This window comes from Carassius auratus, chromosome 20 (genome assembly GCF_003368295.1).
Source record: "Carassius auratus strain Wakin chromosome 20, ASM336829v1, whole genome shotgun sequence".
NCBI lineage: Eukaryota > Metazoa > Chordata > Actinopteri > Cypriniformes > Cyprinidae > Carassius > Carassius auratus.
This window is the reverse complement of record NC_039262.1, coordinates 10,929,720-10,948,710: the sequence shown is the minus strand read 5'-3', so window position 1 is coordinate 10,948,710 and position 18,991 is coordinate 10,929,720. Positions and strand designations below refer to the sequence as shown.

At 39.1% G+C, this 18,991-nt stretch overlaps 2 protein-coding genes across 4 annotated transcripts in view; one reads left to right on the top strand and one right to left on the bottom strand.

Moving 5' to 3' along the window:
* Window positions 1-258: 258 nt before the first annotated feature.
* On the top strand, window positions 259-3,801 carry LOC113120900 (glutathione-specific gamma-glutamylcyclotransferase 1-like). The gene is made up of 4 exons (XM_026291032.1): window positions 259-383; window positions 2,260-2,430; window positions 2,540-2,575; window positions 2,965-3,801. The coding sequence occupies exons 1-4, from the start codon at window positions 363-365 to the stop codon at window positions 3,346-3,348; spliced, it is 612 nt and encodes a 203-aa protein (XP_026146817.1). The 5' UTR covers window positions 259-362; the 3' UTR covers window positions 3,349-3,801.
* A 75-nt stretch (window positions 3,802-3,876) lies between these two features.
* LOC113120899 (chromatin-remodeling ATPase INO80-like) overlaps window positions 3,877-18,991 on the bottom strand; it is a 33,515-nt gene continuing 18,400 nt past the window's right edge. For 2 of the 3 annotated variants that reach the window (XM_026291028.1, XM_026291030.1), the window contains exons 28-37: window positions 12,505-12,632; window positions 10,420-10,514; window positions 9,963-10,035; window positions 9,369-9,527; window positions 8,849-8,951; window positions 8,648-8,736; window positions 7,991-8,152; window positions 7,470-7,629; window positions 5,412-5,633; window positions 3,877-5,328 (exon numbers count right to left, since the gene is read on the bottom strand). In XM_026291028.1, coding sequence (XP_026146813.1) covers window positions 5,126-5,328; window positions 5,412-5,633; window positions 7,470-7,629; window positions 7,991-8,152; window positions 8,648-8,736; window positions 8,849-8,951; window positions 9,369-9,527; window positions 9,963-10,035; window positions 10,420-10,514; window positions 12,505-12,632 — 1,394 coding nt within the window. In that variant the 3' untranslated portion in view covers window positions 3,877-5,125. The remainder of the gene's footprint in view (window positions 5,329-5,411; window positions 5,634-7,469; window positions 7,630-7,990; window positions 8,153-8,647; window positions 8,737-8,848; window positions 8,952-9,368; window positions 9,528-9,962; window positions 10,036-10,419; window positions 10,515-12,504; window positions 12,633-18,991) is intronic. The other variant, XM_026291029.1, reaches the window with a different exon arrangement.

Sequence of the window (18,991 nt, the reverse complement as noted above, 5' to 3'; positions counted from 1 at the left end):
GTAGCAAATAAAACATGAACAGGACACGAGTAGAACAGCTGATGAAATAACAGTGAGTGCAGCATACCGGTTAGAGCGGTTGTCGTTCTCGAGTCAATAACCGGTTTCATCAGTTTTTGGATCACCAGTACGCTTACACTGAACCGAGTACCGGTTCTTTCGGACACGTCTGATTTGAGAAGCGATAAGATGATGATACTGCGCATGCGTGATTCAGCGTGACGCTTCCAAACACATAGACTGTAGCCTATAAAACAGTGCAAAACAGATAGCCTACTATTAGCTACTGAAACAGTACGTCTGAACCGAACTGGTTATTTTGAAAACTGTGCTAATTGAGAGCGGGGAAACCGAGGACTTGTATGAGGGCAATCTGGCGAAAGGTAGCCTAAATTTATTTAATGACAAATTAATCTCAATGCATTATGAATAGTGGATTAACTAATTTAGACTATTTTATATCTTCACGATTGAAATCCGTGAGCACAGCCTATTACTGTGTTTGGGTGCTTGGTTGCAAAACTGAAGTTATGATTTCTTCTGACTTTATATGTTTGAATGTGTAGGCCTGTTTTCAGATAGACTTTTTTTTTAAATTCTTTTTTAAATGGTTATTAATTCACTGCCACAAGAACATGAGGTATTACATATTCACATAATAAAAATTAACAATAGCTGCCAGAGAGAGAAAAATAATGAAATAAATAAATACAAACGAGAGAAAACAAAATACCATACATTTCCATACATTTTAATTCGTTTCCTGTATAAAAGGTAAAACAAATTTCTATCATACACTCCATTTTTCTGTTAATATAGAATACCAGTCCTTCCAAAATAATCTTGAGTAAACACTCAAATTTACACACAAATGACCACAAAATTCAAAGGTAGTCTATATGAAATTTAAAGCTTAAATACAAAACATGCTTAGCAGAATAAATTCTATGAAGTATTTTGTAAGACACTTCCTGAATTTTGTAATTGATACAACACTTATTTGGCAGTTTCCATTCTTTAACCCAAGAGACAGCCTATTACCACATTAAGAAGACCAAAAAAAAAAATATATTGCTGCAAGTAAGGACACCGAAAAAAGAGCATTCCTTAACATTATTGCTACACTGCTGTTTTAAAACATCCGTATTTTTAAATGAAAATATTTCCACAAGGATTAACCATGCTGACTTCTGAGATACAGTTTTTTAAATAGTTGTGGTGTGAAAAAGAGTATTTAATATATAATTAGGGAATACATTCAAAGGAATTTAGCTATTCTTCATAAACTTTATCAAACATTTAATTTTAAAAGTGTCATTGAGAATATAATAATCTAAGACCTCCAGTTCCCCTTGCTCTTTAGGATTACAAATTACCTGGGATGAAAGATTTGATATCATTACGCCATCGCGAATTACTATTACATTAGGGTGTACAAGAACCGGGTCATTGAAACAAGCTGTCCGAGATAACCGGACTTCCAATCACTAGTTTAAAGTTGCATCAGTCGAACAGAATTTAAGCGACAGATTTTCTGACGAATGAGTGTGAGAGTTTTTTTGTGACTGACGTCTGGCTCGCCTATGAAATGAAACAACTTCTCACGTTTTTTCCTGGTTTGTGAGCCAATCAGACAAGTATGCGCTTATAGATTCACGACGAGATGATTTGATTGGATAGAAGATAAAACGCCCCGCCCTATCAAAGCCGTGATTGGCCAGGATTTTGAGCAAGGTCAGATACGCCCCTAGACACCGTCGCATATAGTCTGCCTCAAAGCAGCCTAAATTTCATCATCATCCGCAAAGGAGGAAAAGCAGCACGGCAATCTAAGCAGCTCCAAATTAACAGTTTACATATTATTTAATTTGACTTAAAAGTGTCGTGTGAATGGCTAGGTGTAGGGTTGTTGGTAAACAGCAGGTTTGGCGGTGAGCTAGTAACAGCTTCTGTGTTTTATTAGATGATAGAGCCCGAGAGGCCAAGATGGCGTTTTAAGGCAATGATGCGGTAACTACACGGCATCGGCATGCACCAGGCAAAGAAAAGCGATTTGCGGGACTTTACCATCACAACTGCTAAGCAGTTGGGCTCTGATACCGTCCGCGGTATAGCCGTGAGCCAACCGCTACCTCTGCTGCTAGACAGGAGGAAGCTAACGCTAGCCAGTTAGCCTGTGGGCCCAATCATTCAGTGCAAAGCAGATCTTCGATCAAAGCGTAAACTACTACCCTTTCTGTCTCATACCATCCTGTAAAGATGAAACCTCAAGACATCATCGCTGTTAAATCCAGCCTGTGGATCTTCGGTTACGGGTCGTTGGTTTGGAAACCAGACTTCAAGTACAAGAGGAGCAAGATCGGATATATTAAGGGGTACAAGAGACGCTTCTGGCACGGGGACAATTTTCATCGTGGAGATGATGAGATGGTGAGTTCCTCCGTTTATACAGATGTTTAGTTTTCTTAAAACAGTATAACTAAATACCCGAAGAGCTCCTCTGTTGAAACTCATTGACCCTTCCGTATTTCCATGACAGCCCGGAAGAGTGGTGACGCTCATCGAGAAGGATAACGTAAGTGGAACTTCTCCTTTTAGAGGAACAACGCTATGAATAGACAGCCGAGAAATACCCAATTCTGTGGGAATAAGTTGTTACTTTTTTTTATTTCTTGCGTGGTTTCAAACCTGTATTGACTGTTTTCTGCTTAACACTAAAGATGTTAAGTTGAATGACAGCCATTCTCCTTTTAATTTTTATTGTATAAAAACAAATAGATGCAATTTAAGCAAATTGTGACTGAGGCCATCATACAAAAAAAAAATTCTGCTGGAAGAAAGTCACTCATATTTTGAACAACATGAGTCAACAAACTACAAATTAAATTAATTATAATAAAAAAAGTCTCTTTTAAATACTCCTCCCCACTTTATTTGTGACTAACCTTGTGCTTTCATTCACAGGCGTGCACCTGGGGTGTTGCCTTCGAAGTGACTGGCTCTCAGGTCGAGGAGTCTCTCAGATATCTGAATGTAAGGGAGGCGGTAAGAGGCGGCTACCTGACCCGGCTCGTAGAGTTCTTCCCGCAGGGCATGAACCAGTCACCTGTCCAAGCTCTGGTTTACATTGCCACACCTGACAACCCTATCTACCTGGGGCCTGCCAGTACAGAGAAAATTGCGGCTCAGATCGCTGTGTGCAAAGGGAAGTCGGGCCCCAACATTGAGTACCTGCTTCGCCTGGCGGAGTTCATGAGAGTCAGCTGCCCTGATGTGGACGACCCTCACCTGTTCTCCATTGAGGCAGCTGTTCTCGCCACCATGAGACCCATTTTGTTTGCAGGCTAGACACCTGTATCTTCTGTAAAACATTAAATAGGTCAACATTTAGTCCAAACACTATTAAGGTCCTTGCATTAAGTTAATGTTGCCGTCCTTGAGGTGTGATTGTGATTTAGTGGCTATTCAAATATTTAATTCTCCCTATACCAAGCTATTAATCTTTACTGTACTACAGTAAAGATACTGTATTAAGGGAAAATGGTATTTTAGGCTTTCTGTTGTTATTCTATAGTGTGACATCATGCATACTGTCAGTTCTCATTGGTGCTGTAGTACAAATGCATGCTTGTGTGATAATGTATTGCCAAAGTTTGTCCAGTTCTAAAGCTGTTTGCATTTTTGTTTTGGATATGTGGGGATGAAACCTCAATACACTTTTAATTTGCACTAAAGCAGAATACTGTTAAGCCATTAAAATGGTTTTCCTTTTGTAAATAAAAACCTTGAGAGAACCTGTAACCTGAATATCAAGTGTGTTTGGTGTGTAATGAAGTGGCTGTCTGTGTTGAATGCATGCAAGAAAGATGATTAAACTTGAGAGAAAAATTTTTTACTCCGGTAGAATTGCATTTTTAAAACAGGCAAAAATATGGTAACAGAATGCATATGCAAAAATCACATTATATGTGAAAATTTCAAATCGCTGAATCAATGTTTATTAAGGTTTTTCTTTCTCTCCGAGTTAGTAAAAGAACCGTTTGGGTTTTTCTTCAGGTATTTACACTGACCTATAAAAATAGACAAGCAATTGCGGGAAAATGGAGAACTCTGAAAGGGACGATACCCTTGAAATATTTACACCCGTAGAACAATTATCACATTTAAAGACAAAATAAACCTAGAAATGGCCTTCGTCAAAACCATAGCCATATTTCACAGATGCAACAAAATTATGGACTTTTCATTGTTATTTAAAAATAAAATGGCTTTGATACAATTTACAACTAGCACACATAAATGACCAAGTTTTAACTTAAGCAATGATGCATTTCACATCCAAATATTTTAAGTCACGATCTAAGCAGTGACACGTTTTTCAAGCAGCACTCACTTCAGACATTTTTTCCATCACATTTACTACAAAAAAAACATTGATTTCTTGTATTTTTCCCAAGAGAAAATATATATTAGTATTTGAGCCAAAATCTTTGAATTTGAAGCGAATAAACAGAAAGAAGGCCATTTGGTATTTTAATTGAACAAATGTCAACAAGTCTGTCCTACAAAAATAAGAGCGATTTTACAAAAGCAGTCTTTTCTGTTCCTATGTGTTCAAGGTAAAGACGTTGTTCGAGAGGGTGTTCGATAAACATTCCTCCCCCGTTTGTATTTCAACTCATCTCTGCTCACAACGACGCTGAACATTCATGATCAGTGCCAGAAGATAAAGAAAACTTTGATCTCTCATTTGGCTTTGTTGCCCTTTGCTTACTTGGTTATCAGAAAACAAAAATGAGATCTCCCTAGAATAATCTCTATTGTCAGCCTTTACAATGGCTATTTTCTGTACAAAGGAACAATTCGTTACATTTCATATTCAGAAGATCAAATTTTCAATGTAAAAGAGACTCGTTTTTGCTTTTAGGAAAGTGCGCAACCTCCTGTTCCTCTTCACCAGACCCCAAATGGATGCTAAATTGGGGTGGGCATCAGGTCGGGCTTCACAGTGACAGTAGGGCTTGTGGTGTGATAATGGCTCAACATCGTAAGCATTAGAATTGCCAACCTGGGACTGATAATGCACTGGCCATGCTACAATCGAAAAGCGAATGTTCACAAGCTGCTACCGCCCACTGTGATTGCTCGGTCCTTTGCTTCTCTTAGTGGGGTTGTGTTGGCTTTGTGAACTGCCGTGGGCTAAAGTCTGTAAGTTGGTGGCCACAGCACTTCCTTTAGCCTGAGGGGAGGAGGTGCCAGCTGGGACAAAGGCAGGTGTGGTTGAAGACCGAATGAGAGCTGGTTGTAAGGAGCCTGTTGCTGGTATACCTGGAAGAGGGTTAATTAACAATGGATGAACGGTTATGAACCTTTTCACCAGGAGTTCTGCCAGTCAATGTTGAATCTGTTACCTTTGGACACACTGTAGCCATATGCGGCATACGCAGCTGCAGACGCCGCTGCCGCCCCTGCCATCGCCCCCGCCATTGCTGCGGCACTGCCCGCGGTGGACTTCCGTCCTCTTCCTTTCCTCACAGAAGAAGACTTCCCGACCCCTCCAGAGCCTTTGGGTCGTCCTCGACTCCGACCGGACCTACCCTTGCCTGGACTGGATATATCTTGAGAGGAGACCCCTGGGAGAGAGTCATGTGATGAAATGGGTTAGGATTAAAGGATTAGTTCACTTCCAGATTAATTTACATACCCCCATGTCATCCAAGATGCTCCTGTCTTTCTTCAGTCGAAAAGAAATTAGGGTTTATGAGGAAAATATTCCAGGATTTTTCTCCATTTTGTGTACTTCAGTTTGGAAGGACCATCTTGGAGTTTCATGCAGCATCAAAGGGATCTACATGATCCTGGTCAAGGAATAAGGGTCTTATCTAGGTCGGACACTTTCTTAAAAAAATTTTTTAACCACAATTTATTTATTTATATTTTAGAAAATGACCGATCATTTCGCTATCCAATCCTTATTTCTCGGCTGGAATCATTTCATAGAATCCTTTCATCTCCAAAGAAAAACTGAATTTGGAACTTTAACCTGTTGGCTCCCATTTAAGTTCACTATACAGAAAAAAAATTGTGGAGTGAGAGAAAGACATGGACATCTTATCAGAAATTATTAGGAAATGTTTTGTTCTGGAAGTGAACCAATCATGCAGCTTTTCCATCACATGAATAACTTACATTTTAGTATATTAAAATGAAAAAATAGTTAAAAAGTTGTAAAAAAAAAAAAAAAGTCACAATAATTTTTACTGTATTTTTTACCTTAATAGAATTACCAACCCCAAACTTGGCAGTGTATCCTCAAACTATGATTTCACAGATCTACAACTATTTAGCAGATTATGTGCCAGCCAAACACGTCAATATGTTTATACTAAATTGTCAGAGTGTGCCATTTTTCTCTAAGCCTCATTTTATTATAAGGTTGCATGCCAAGGCTGCCCTGAGCCACTGCGGCCCAGACTCACGCACACCATGTCTCCTTCATTGCCACAGTTCTGCTCGCGTTTCACAGGCAGACTCAGTCCCACAAACCTCTGCACTCTCAGCTTTATGGCCTAGACTGCAACACTGCTTATTAGCACTGCTCATCACTCGACAGGAAGGCAGCCAGATCTGTGCTAAATGTGACCCTGTTAAACTATATTCAGGGATTTGAACAGTAAAGCAATAAGACCCAAAAAAACAAACATAAGCCCAGTGAAGCAAGAAGTTGTAGTAAATGTAGGTGTTTAGACAAAAAAGTCTCACATGCATGGGCGGCTCTAGGGAAGGGCAAGAAGGTGCTTTAGCACCCTCAAGAAAAGCACCTTCACACAGCACCCCCACAAAAAAAAACAAACAAAAAAAAACATTTGACTCGTTATGCATGCATAACTCATGCAATGCATAACATGAAGTGATTTCTGTCACAATTTTCGTAATGTCATAGCATTTTATTTTAAAAATGTATTGGTTCCTTGTGCCAAGTAGTTATGTGAGCCTTTGACTCACATTCTGAAATGTTTGTTCACTAAATTATAGATCGACTGTATAAAAATATTTGGGATCTACGCTACCTGTTTAATTTCATATAAGTACAAATAAAATAAAAAATTAATAAAAAAAAAAATTCTAGCAGAGTATCCGAGGAACAAGCAGTAAAGGCATAGCCCTATTCTGGAGGAGGAGGTGGGGAGCAGCAGCTCATTTGCATTTAAAGAGACAGACACTAAACAGTGTTTCTGCCTCTACTCAAAATAGGCATTTTCAAAATGATATAACTAATGTTCTGTGGGGTATTTTGAGCTGAAACCTAAGACACCTGAGACTTATATAACATATTGTAAAAAGGGGATTAAAGGTCTCCTTTAATGTGTGAAATTTGATGTATATGTCTAATACAACAAAGCCTTCTGTGAATTAAATAAGTCTGAATGTAATTCAAAACGAACAAAAATTCTAACAAGGGCACCCACCATTCATGGTGTCAGACACAGAGCCGGCGATGGAAGCGGGAGAGTTGGTGGCACGGGACTGTTGAGCAGAAGACACAGGTTCGTCCACAATTACCAGCATGTCGCTGCTGCTTTCGTCTGCAGGAATGGAGCTGGGCTGAAGCTCACTGCTCAACGAGATCTGCAGGGACACATAGTTCTGGGGGTGAGACAGGAACAGAGGGACAGCACCACGGAGGAAAGACAGCAGGACCAGAAGATGGATGAGGAGGAGGAAGACGGCATGAGATCAATGCAGCAAGTGAATGAGAGGATGTGTGTTGACAATGGCATAATAGCTCTATAGAAATCATCCATTCTTTGGGAAAGTTCTCACATGATTGTTCTGCGGACTCATCAGCTAAAGAAATGTCATTTCAGGACCAGCACTGTACAATAATTCTTCCTTACATTGTGACCTCTGCAGTTCAATAAACATCAGGATCACAAAGTTCCACCCAGTCCAGGAAGTGCATAACAAGAAGAGTCTGGTACATTCTTACCTCACTGAAGGGGCTGGGCATGGCAGAGTCCATGTCCACACTGATGAAGGAGTCTTCTCCATCTGCCGACAGATTGGAGTTGTCTGCAGACGGAACAAAAGGGATGACCACATTCACACCTTCCTTCTTCCTCTTAGTGTCTGGGTCATCTTCCTTTTTCTTCTTTGAAATGAGAAAGATGCATTGAAAGAGGACAGTTGGTTAGGGTGGTTTCTTGGCGTTCACATACAAAATAATTTGTTATAATATCTACAGCATACGGATTGCAACATCATTATCCTTGAAAACCTTGATAATAAAAAATTTTTTTGATAGTGAATATAAAGCAGTGCTATTTTAGTATGATTTATATACTATTAAAACATTTACATTTTTGATAAGGTTTTACTTTTTGTCATTTTGATTTGTGCTTCTGTCATTTTTGGTAGATTTATCATTATTTAGTCTTCATTTCAACTATTTCAATTTAGTTGGTTGCTAAGTTTTTCATCTTATATTTTATTTTATTTGAATTAGTTTTAATAGTTTTTATCTACTACATGTCCTTGTGTGGTATCTATACACACACACAACACACACACACACACACACACATACACATATATATATATAATTATTATTATTGTTATTGTTGACCACTTCAGAGGAAGCACTTACCCTTTCTGCATACTTCTCCCTCTTCCTCTTCCGCTCTTTCACCTTACTGCTCTCCTCCAGCTGCCGTTTCTCTTCCTGCCGTAAACGCACTGCCCGGAAACAAAACCAAACCATCCAATCAGAGCTGAGCAATTAATTCATTAATTAACTCGTACAGATTACGCATATGCATATATCATCATAAACGGAGTGGTAACTCACATTTTTTCTCCAGCTCCTCATCATCCAGCAGTAGGCTGACCACCTCTTTGGGCTTCAGGGTGTCAGGTTTAAAATTTTCTCCTGATATTACCATCCTCTGAATCTGAAGCGCAGATCCCACAGCCGCAAGTGATTATCGAAATCAAATAAATACAATCAGTAGGAGCAAAAAGAAGACAAAATTTGACTCTTGGAAACATACACTGACTATAATGATGTGTTGATACAGACATCCTGGAATACATGTTTAAAGCACGTATGCAATTACAGTATAATTAGTAGTAATTAGAGCTGAAACCATAGGCTAAATAGTCCTTTAACCCCCTTGTCACTGCAAAGACTCTTCTGAGGTTTGACATTTAGATAAATATAGCTTTGTAACCTAAACTGAAGGATGTAAGCTATCAGGAGAAAAGGGGGTAATTTGTCCATCCATTACAGAATTAGCTGAATTAAAGGGAAAACATATTATATTTTGTGTAACCTGGCCCAAGGAAGGCACTTGATACTGTGGACTAACCTCACTCTTTTCTTTGGCTCTCTGGAGGATGCGTTCCTCAATTGTCCCTTTGCATATAAGCCGATAGACTGTGACCTGCTTGGTCTGACCAAGTCTGTGGGCTCGATCCATGGCCTGCTGGTCAACTGTGGGGTTCCAGTCACTGTCATAGAAGATCACCTGGAAAGAGAGGAAATGGCTAAATTGGTGGAATAAAATTATCTCCTCTTATGAACTAATTCCTATTCCTGGCTATTCCACAGATGCCATTTTTAATTCTTGCGCATATTATCCACCCTGGTTTAAAATACTGTCTAAGGCTCAAATCGCACACCTCTTGTAACCACTTCCAGAGACTGCTGCACCGCTGTTTGTTTATTTAATACCTTTCTATTATTGCGATATTCATCATTTCAGATAAACCCACCCCCAAACAAAACAAACTGTGGTAGGTCGCGTTACAAGTGTCCGTGTTAAAGTCAACGAGTTCAGCAGCTATTATTACACGAGTGCTAATGTCTTTGAGTTCATAAAATACTAGAGACTGTTCTCAGGGCCTACGGTGGGGGGAAGGCGATCTGGTAATCATGATGTGCTGATGGGCTGCGGCCTCACCGTGTCTGCAGCTGTCAGGTTGATCCCCAGGCCTCCGGCTCTCGTACTGAGGAGGAAGACAAAAATATCTGTCCTGCAAAGGGAGGGGAGACCAGAAGAGTGAGGGAAAGCAAATAAAGCGGAGGCAGATCGTGCTCTTTAAGGGGCCTGCCCAACCGCCCAGGATTTACACAGAGACATTTCAATATACAGCACACTCCTCTAGAAAATAAAAACCAGAGCCCACTGCACCCACAGAGAGCTGAGCTAATGCAAACCAGACCCCGTGTGGAAGGGTAGGGAAAGAGAAGAGAGCCCAAAACCCTGACAGCACCGCCAGGGAAGACAAATTTACGCTTGGTGACATTTTGGAAAAACAAGCCCCAATTAGGTTTAAGAAGAGACAGGCGCTTACAGACATGTTCGTCTCCTTTTCAAACTTTGCTGTCGGGCTGCTGAAAAACTAGCTGAAACTCACCGGCTCTGGAAGTCAGCCACCATGTCCCGCCGCTCCGAGATCTTGGATGAACCATCCAGTCTCATGTAAGTATGTTTGCGGTACACCATGTACTCCTGCAGATCAGTTGAGAAACATTTCAAGAAAGAAAGTGGAAAATCATGCAGGCAAAGCAGTCAACCATATAAAACTGGTGTGTTTATTTCACTTTAATTCTTTTTTTTAAAATCTGCCGGGCCGGTTTTCAATAATGTCCCTTTTAACACACCGCCACAGATCCTCATTAGCCTTGCAGACTCTGCTCAGAGACTCTTCTCAGATGACCTCCCACTCTCCTACACCACCCAGAGTGAAGTCTCAGCTCCATCGAGCCTACCACTCCACTGGACGGCCTCCCAAAAGCACATCTGGACCGTATGAAGCAAGCATTAGCACTCTTTTTGACATTAAATGTCTATGATTAGGACTTTGTTCCAGTCTGAAGTAACATTAGATCACAAATCCCAAGCTTCTCTGCAGCTGTGAGTAACAAATGATACCATCTTAAATGGCATTACAACCACTGAGAATATAAATCCAGGTTAGCAGAATGTCGAACATAACATGATTTAGCCTGAGACTTAGGAACAAAGCCCAGAATATGCTTGAACAGATCTCAAGTGGGAGTTGAGCTATAGAAAACATAATTAAAAAAATACATAAAATAAAAACTTGACCAAAACACTCAAGGGATCTGCTTGGAGAGACACAATATCAAAGGAGACAAGACACGACAGTCTTCGGCTTCTGCACAGAGAATGCATCGATACAGGGTTTTTCAAACTGGACTCCAGCGACCAGAAAATCTGAAGGCTACGGAGCCTTGTACATGGCATGCAAGAAAACAATTGTAGGCTAATTCATGTGCATGATTTACTATTTCGTTTCCTCGATTTATAAATTGTGTGCACGATTTACTAATTTGTTTCCTCAATTTGCTAAATCGTGCACAGTTACGAATTAGTAAACTGTGTGTGCACGATTTAGCAAATTGAGGGAACAAAATAGTAATCCTGTGCATGTTTTAGTCATAGACTGTAGGTTTTAGTACAGTAGTTTACCCAGCCCTAGCATATTTTGTTTTTAGTGGCCTCTGCTGTCACTGCGGAGTGTGGTGTTGAACAAGAAAAGTCATCTCTTCATAAATAAATAAATGCATGCAGTCTATATGCTTGTCCTGTTGGTTCATTATTAAAAATGAACGTCAAAAAAAATACAAGCAATTAAATGTGATATTAAAATTTAAATGTGAAAAACAAAAAGGGTAATGGATGATATCGGATAGTGTATATTGATAATATCATAAAACTCCAGGGGTTGAAAAACCAAAAATAAATTAGGATCAATCAAGATTTTCATGCTGACATAAAGTAAAAATATATGGTGTAGGTATAGGTCTATGCCAAAACTAATGGCCAATCAAAGCCAAAGGTTGATGCCATGTTTTTCCATGTTTAACTTTTTCTTTAGACCAACTTCTTCATAAATAAAGGATGTCAAATCTATGTAATCAGACTTTAGAGAGACTGCCATGGAAAAGGCTTAAGCCAAAATTAATCGGAAGGAATTCCTATTGACTCTAAGGAGGTGTTTCTAGACAACGAGTGCTGTTGTGTAGGACTATAAGCCGCCTGTGTTGACAATGTTATTGGAGGCTTCTACTTTTAGCTCCATGTTTGGTTTGCTGCTGAACATGTGGCAAACAACTGTGTGCCTCTGGAAAAAGTGATTGTTTCCTCCAGTTCTCTTCTCTCAGCTTTTGTCCAGCTTTAACAATATGAAACTATTTTACAGCAAACATTCCCTTCCCGATGCTTGATCAAATTTAGCCATCTCTCCTTTTGTGGGATTAACACTCAAAGTACAAGGAGCATGTAAACAAAAACACATACAGCACGACCTCCGATATCTACAATTGCTTCAGTACAGAACCATTTCTGTATACATAAAGGAAAGTTTGAAGGTTAAAGGAGAAAACATATCACAATGACATGATGTAGTTACGCAATGTTCACAGGCCACAGAGCTGTCAGTCACCGACTGTGAGAAGTTGCTGGAAGCACTCACCTCTAAAAGGTCTATCATGCGGGTCATCTGAGAGTAGATGAGAACTCGGTGGCCCTGAGACTTCAGTCGAGTCAGCAGCAGGTCGAGAGTGTGAAGCTTCCCGCTGTCTGTGATCAGAGACTCTTTGTCTGAAGAACAAAGAGGAGAAAAACATTTAAAAACACTGAAAATGGGAATGCGTCAGCTCACGAGATCAAAACTGTATCCCACACTGTCGGAACGGAGCTGATTAGACAAATCAATTTAATGAATAAGCTTGTGGAGTGACAGCAATTTCCTCTCCATGCTCAAAAGTTCTATAATCACTCCGCTCCAGCTCCGCTCCGGGTTTTCCATTTCCTGCTCCTCACTTGCCGATGACAGAAACCCCACTCTCGAGTCTCAGCAGCAAAAATTTGTTACAGATACGCTGTAAAGTTCGTTCAATGTGTTTGTTTTATGATATCACGAACAATTGAGCACAAAAGTGCAACGTTCTCTTAAGTGGAAAAAAATATTACGGTACTTAAAAAAAAAATGGTATACTTTACCAAAATTAGGCTAAAATATACTGTAGGTACTACACTCAGAATGGCAGAGGTATTTGTTTATATTTTTTTTAATGATGCATGATATATTTGTACCAAATCGGTTACTGATCACAGGAGGTTTTTTTCTTCCTTTTTCTGTATTTTTACATTTAAACTAACACGAACCTTAAAAAAGCAACAAATGACTGATACTGTTAAATGTAATTTTTGGAAACAACAACAACAACAAAAAATGATATTGATGTGAATTCAACACAAAATAGCAGTGAATTTTGACTTTGGTCACAACATGAGCCTATCAATATCTAGCATTTTAATGTTGTTGCATCTATAGTCATTTTTTTGATAATATTCGTTTGTTTGTTATCATCTAAATAATTTTCTGAAGTCATTTTTAGCTAAATAAAAATATTGTCAATGTCCACACTGTGCATTATAATGTTGTTGTGATGCCTAAGTGCACTTTCATGTAGATTTAAGTTTTTTTTTCTTTTTAAAAGACAAAATAGTACTGAATTTTATCTTTTACTATAACATGAGCTTATCAATCAATATCTAGCATTTTTGTTGTTGCTGCATCGCTAGTAGCTTTTGGTTTGTTTGTTCACCAGTTATATAAGTCCTCAACACGTTTGACGTTCACAGACCAGAAACTGTTGTGCCAATGGTCTATCAGAACTGTCACCCCAACGGTGCTTACAAAAGAGGAAGCACGGGCTTCCCATTGTTGACTGGTGCAACCCTTGACCCTAGGGTCAGCTCATGGGGGGAAGTTAAATGACCCTGCTAGTCATGGGCACTCAGAAAGTGATTATACACACAAAATGAGCCGGCTGCCAGAGCAATCTAGAGATCCCAAGAGACAGTTTGAGGCCTGCTGGCCAAGCCTTAGACAGTACAAAAAGCATGTCAAACACACGGCCAGCATGACCATGTTGCTGTTACCACATCATGTACATGCTAATGTGAACCATAGATGAACCCTGACTCAACACCCCATGACCCTGAAAAGGGCATGTGTGTAACCTTTTCAATGAGTGGTGGAGAATGGCTCAAATGAACCCATACACTCAAGAATCTCATACTCACTGTGTTGACGATCCATGAGTTAAAGAACACATGGATCTAATTTACTCCACCCGAGATGAACATTATCTCTGAGGCAGGGGGTCTTAAACATCAGGCCTGTGCACCATATTTGGCCTAAGTCTGCATGCTCGTATACATCAAAACGGTTATATTCGGCTGCACTGAATTAGATGGAAAGCTAGATCATATCCAAGCGAGATGTTTGCAGAGAGGATGGCAAGTTCTGTCTGAAAGCTTCAGAGCTAATTCATGTCATTTACAAGCAAATGAATTCTCATTATCGTCCAACTTTAAAAAAATATCCAGATTATCTGGCAAAAAAATTGGAAAAACAAATCAGACACTTTACAACGTTTACAAATTCTTCATTTACTAATCATGAAGAAACTGCACATCCATCAGCTTTCTGAAGAGTTTCAAAACAGATGTCTAAAATCTCCGTCTATAAAATACTATGAAATATAATTAGAAATATTTTTTAATATATTTCTATTTTTTCGCTTTTAAAAATGTAATTTATTCCTGTTACGGCAAAGCAGAATGTTTAGAAGCCATTTGCTGCTTAATATTTTTGTGGAACCGTGTTTATTATAATTTTTTTTTGGGATTCTCTGAAAAGGATAAAATTCAAAAGAGCAGCATTTAATTTAAATATAAATATTTTGTAACAAAGACTTTACGGTCACTTTTGATAAATCTAATGCACTTCCTTCTGAACAAAATTATTACCTTCTTTTAAAACAATGTTCTGCCCCCAAACTTTTTAATGGTAGTGTACATACCTTAAATTGCTTTACTTTTTTACAGTGACTTGCAGAATCAATAAAGATAGAACTGATTATACACTATACAATGATTATATACTACGCTACATAATGATTACATACTATACTATTTTCAGACCACTAAAGATTGCTTGAAGGATCCCATTTTTCACCAAGAGATCGCCTGCTCAAATACAAGTAGAAGTTTAACAAGCATATCCCACAGTGTTAACAGTAATGGTTTCTTTAGCAAAAAGCCGAGGTTTTAGGTTCCCTACTGAGAGAGGGATGTTTTCATGAATAGAGAAGAGTCTACCATACGCTCTTCCCCATAAAGCTCTAATCTAATGGGTCTGGCGTCAGAGGGATGAGGCAAAGAGCTGCCAGATCCCACTTTATGAAGCCCCTGAAAGACTGTGGGATGAAGATGGTGGTCTAAGGGGATGATGTGACCCGTCGGTACCCACAACTCAACGGCACCGGCACCACAGAGTCTCCTCTGTTCTTTCCATTCCCGTCTTATCAAACCCCCCCACACGTCCTATTTCTCAAGTCTGACGAGTCTGCAATTAGTCAGACACATGCTACTTCATCTAAAACCAGCTCTTTGACATGCTTATCAAACACAACTAATCTCATACAAAAACATTTGTCATTTTCAGAGGAACCTAACAAGGGTGACTTCTTCATTTAGATTTCACGATAACAGATTTAGGGGTGGATAATGTCGGAATGAAAGTTCACAGAGGACAGCTTCATGTATTTTCAGGACACCTTCTAACTGCAAAACAGAGGGAGAACAAAGATGCCATCAGACATCACTCTGGTTTTTGCTATCAATTCAACCCACCTGCTGGTGGATCGCCCTCAAGAGTGCCCTTCCAGGAGCCTTGGCTCTGCTCTAATCCAATCCATCCTGTCCCGAATTCAGGTCTGACCCGTGGGTGAACCAATTGAAAAATCTGTCACAGAGCCCTGGACGAGCTCATTAACCCCCCTGCCTATTTAATTGCCTTTCCGCTGCTAGCTAATTTCATTAAAGCGATCTCAGCATTAGAGCCGCTTCTTCTGGAAAAGGGACAGTGGGGAATAACACAAGCACTGGCCTAACTTGCTATAAAATTAGCTTTAGTGTTTACTGACGCCCAATACACCCACTAGTCAACACCTAACCATGAGCACAGGGCCAAGGGATGGAGGTGAGTCTGGTGTTCAACACAAACAATATTTGTTTTGCCACTCTGTCAACTGGCAAAACTTCGCAGAAGTGACAGTGATTACTGCACCTTAAAAACAGGGCAGAGCTGCACAAATAAATGACGCAATCACAGTTTATAAGGGCATGAGCTCAGATTGGCAATGTGATATATTTCCAAAGTAAGGTGTAATACACTTGAAAATAAAATTCTGTCATCATTTACTCACCCTGATTATGTTTTAAATAACTTTATAATAGGGAACACAAATTATATTTTGATGGATCTTCCCAAAAATGTAAGTTCTGTCATTAATTACTCACCCTCATGTCGTTCCAAAACTGCAAGCCCTTCGTTCATCTCCAGAACACAAATTAAGATATTTTTGATGAAATCCGAGAGCTTTCTGACCCTGCATAGACAGCAACGCAACTGAAACATTTTAAGGCCCAAAAAGGGAGTAAGGACATCGTAAAAAAAAAAACAAAAAAAAAACTTAATTTTATGAAGCACGTTATGTTCTTTGCGGACAAAAAGTATTTTTGTATCTTCATAACATTACGGTTGAATCACTGATGTCACATGGACTATTTTAATGATGTCTTTACTACCTTTCTGGGCCTTGAACGTCTCAGTCACATTGCTATGGACGGTCCGAAAGTTTCATAAATCTTTCATGAAAAATATCTTAATTTGTGTATTGAAGATGAATGTAGGTCTTATGGGTTTGGAACAACATGAGGATGAGTAATTAATGGCAGAATTTTTGGATGAACTATCCCTTTAAACTTTGTAAAAAAGTGCTAAATTCAATATTCAAGACAAAAAAGCCACAGGCCAGCTGTTGATGGAATGGATTCAGATAATTAGGATATTTAATCTAAAGTCATCTTTTGATAGGTAAAAATCATATGAAATGTGACACATTTGCCACACACAATCTTTACAGAGTCTTGCATCAGTCCAGCGACCACAGATCTTGCTGGGACGGGAGGTAGAACGGGCGAATGAGGGAGACTGTCATTAAGCTGTCGTATATCGATTATACTCACCAGATCTCGCCTGGGATCTGAGCACTAACCCAAACACCAAAGCAAAGGGATGAAAGATGTGACCACATTTAGACTTTCACACAAAAGGGAGAGGCAGAGCAGACTAAAACCAAGCAAAATGCTCCCTCTGTAGGCCAGAATGTGACCGGCATCAGTGAAGCAAATCATTTCGACATCGACATCATGACTCTTGCAGCCTTTGACCTGCAAAAGCAAAACAAGCAGTGGTCTTGAGAACAGATTGCGCAGTGGAGCTCATGGGAAATCAGGGTTCGAGTCTGTTCCTGGCCATATTCCCATAATGTATCCTAAAACTAGCAAATAAATGCAGCTATAGAAAAAAAGAAGTAAAAAACGTACTAGTAATTGTAAAAGAATAATAAATAAATCGATTAAAACGTAACACTGTTCTATTCAGTCTTTGATACATTAGCGTGATAAGTAGCGTGATTTTTTTTTTTATAATATACATATATATCTTACTTTCTAATATGCAAACATGGATACTATTTCCAAACACCTTGGTGAAGTCTAGCTGTTTTTCACAGTCAGAAAGGCGGGGCGAGGGAGCAGATCACAAACAATTATGCAGTCACTGTTGTTTGGGCCCCAAATCAAAAAGGCCAGGAATATTTCCGGCCATTTTGCTGGAGTGCAGAGATTCTTTGAAAGAACAGGAAGGGAAAGCAGAGTTTCCCACAGGCTGTCTGTGAGCTGAGCTCTGCAGCATTCTCACTCTCTCTCCCTCAAAACAACAGCTCAAAGCAGCAGGCGCGTTACAACAATGTGCAGAGCTATTGGAAGAGAAAGCCTGTCCTCCTGTGGCCTGCCCCTCAATTAGTGTGACACGAAAGGTACAGCAGTTAGTACACTAACACTTTCATGTGTGCGGACCATTCTATGGGCGGCCACACCAAAGCTGACAGCCCAAAACAAATGCAGCAATTAAAATCTTGCTAAATGTTTATGATACAGTAAATGTACTATGAAGACGGCAGAAGATCTAAATAAATATATATAATCTTCTACTATTCCTATTCTTATTTACATATATGAAATGATAAAGTAATCATCCTGACTTTTATTTCATTTTATTATACAACTCAAAAATATCTGTGATGATATAATTCATTCAATCAAGGGTTTTCAATTTAAGATGTCACAGACACCCAAATATCATCATCAAATCCTCAAAACCTAAATTCTCAAAATCAAGAGACATTTCTATAGTTTTTTTATAAACACCCAACAACCCTTTGGAAAACTAATAAATATGCCAAAAGAATGTGTCTATTATGTTTCTTTCTACTCATTATAATACTATACTGTTATAGTACTGTATTTATTTATTCACTAAATTATTTTCTTATTTATATTAATCTGATGTTTCTTCATTTACTGTAAGCTTATTTTGAATTATTTATGACCCCCTCCCACCATTTATGAACACCTGACCTATATAACTTAGTCATTTTTTTTATTTGGCATTTTAAGTTACAAATTTACAAATATTTCGATATATATTAAAAGGCTTTTTTTTACATTATAAATAACATTATAATGCAATATATATATATATGTTACCCAATGTATTACCCTATAATTAATTACACAGTATCCAGTCATTGCTCAGAAATCCTCCATCAGTCTCTATATGTAGATGTAGGCTTTCAATTGCATGAGCCAGTGGCGGGACCGCCAGCATACTTCAATGACTCTTACCCAGTCTTGTGTCATTTCCTTCCCTGGGTACAGTATGACTCTGAGAAAATGGGAAAAGTGCGCCCTGAAACACCTTAAGCCTGTGAATGAACATTCACAGTGATACACACACATACACTTTCAAAGCGCTTACC

Bases quoted from the DNA above. Each gene is read 5' to 3' on its own strand.
- LOC113120900 (XM_026291032.1), top strand. From the start codon at position 363: ATGAGGGCAATCTGGCGAAAG. The intron at 384-2,259 runs GTAGCCTAAATT...CATCCTGTAAAG, and splicing joins TGAGGGCAATCTGGCGAAAG to ATGAAACCTCAAGACATCAT. The intron at 2,431-2,539 runs GTGAGTTCCTCC...TTTCCATGACAG, and splicing joins ATCGTGGAGATGATGAGATG to CCCGGAAGAGTGGTGACGCT.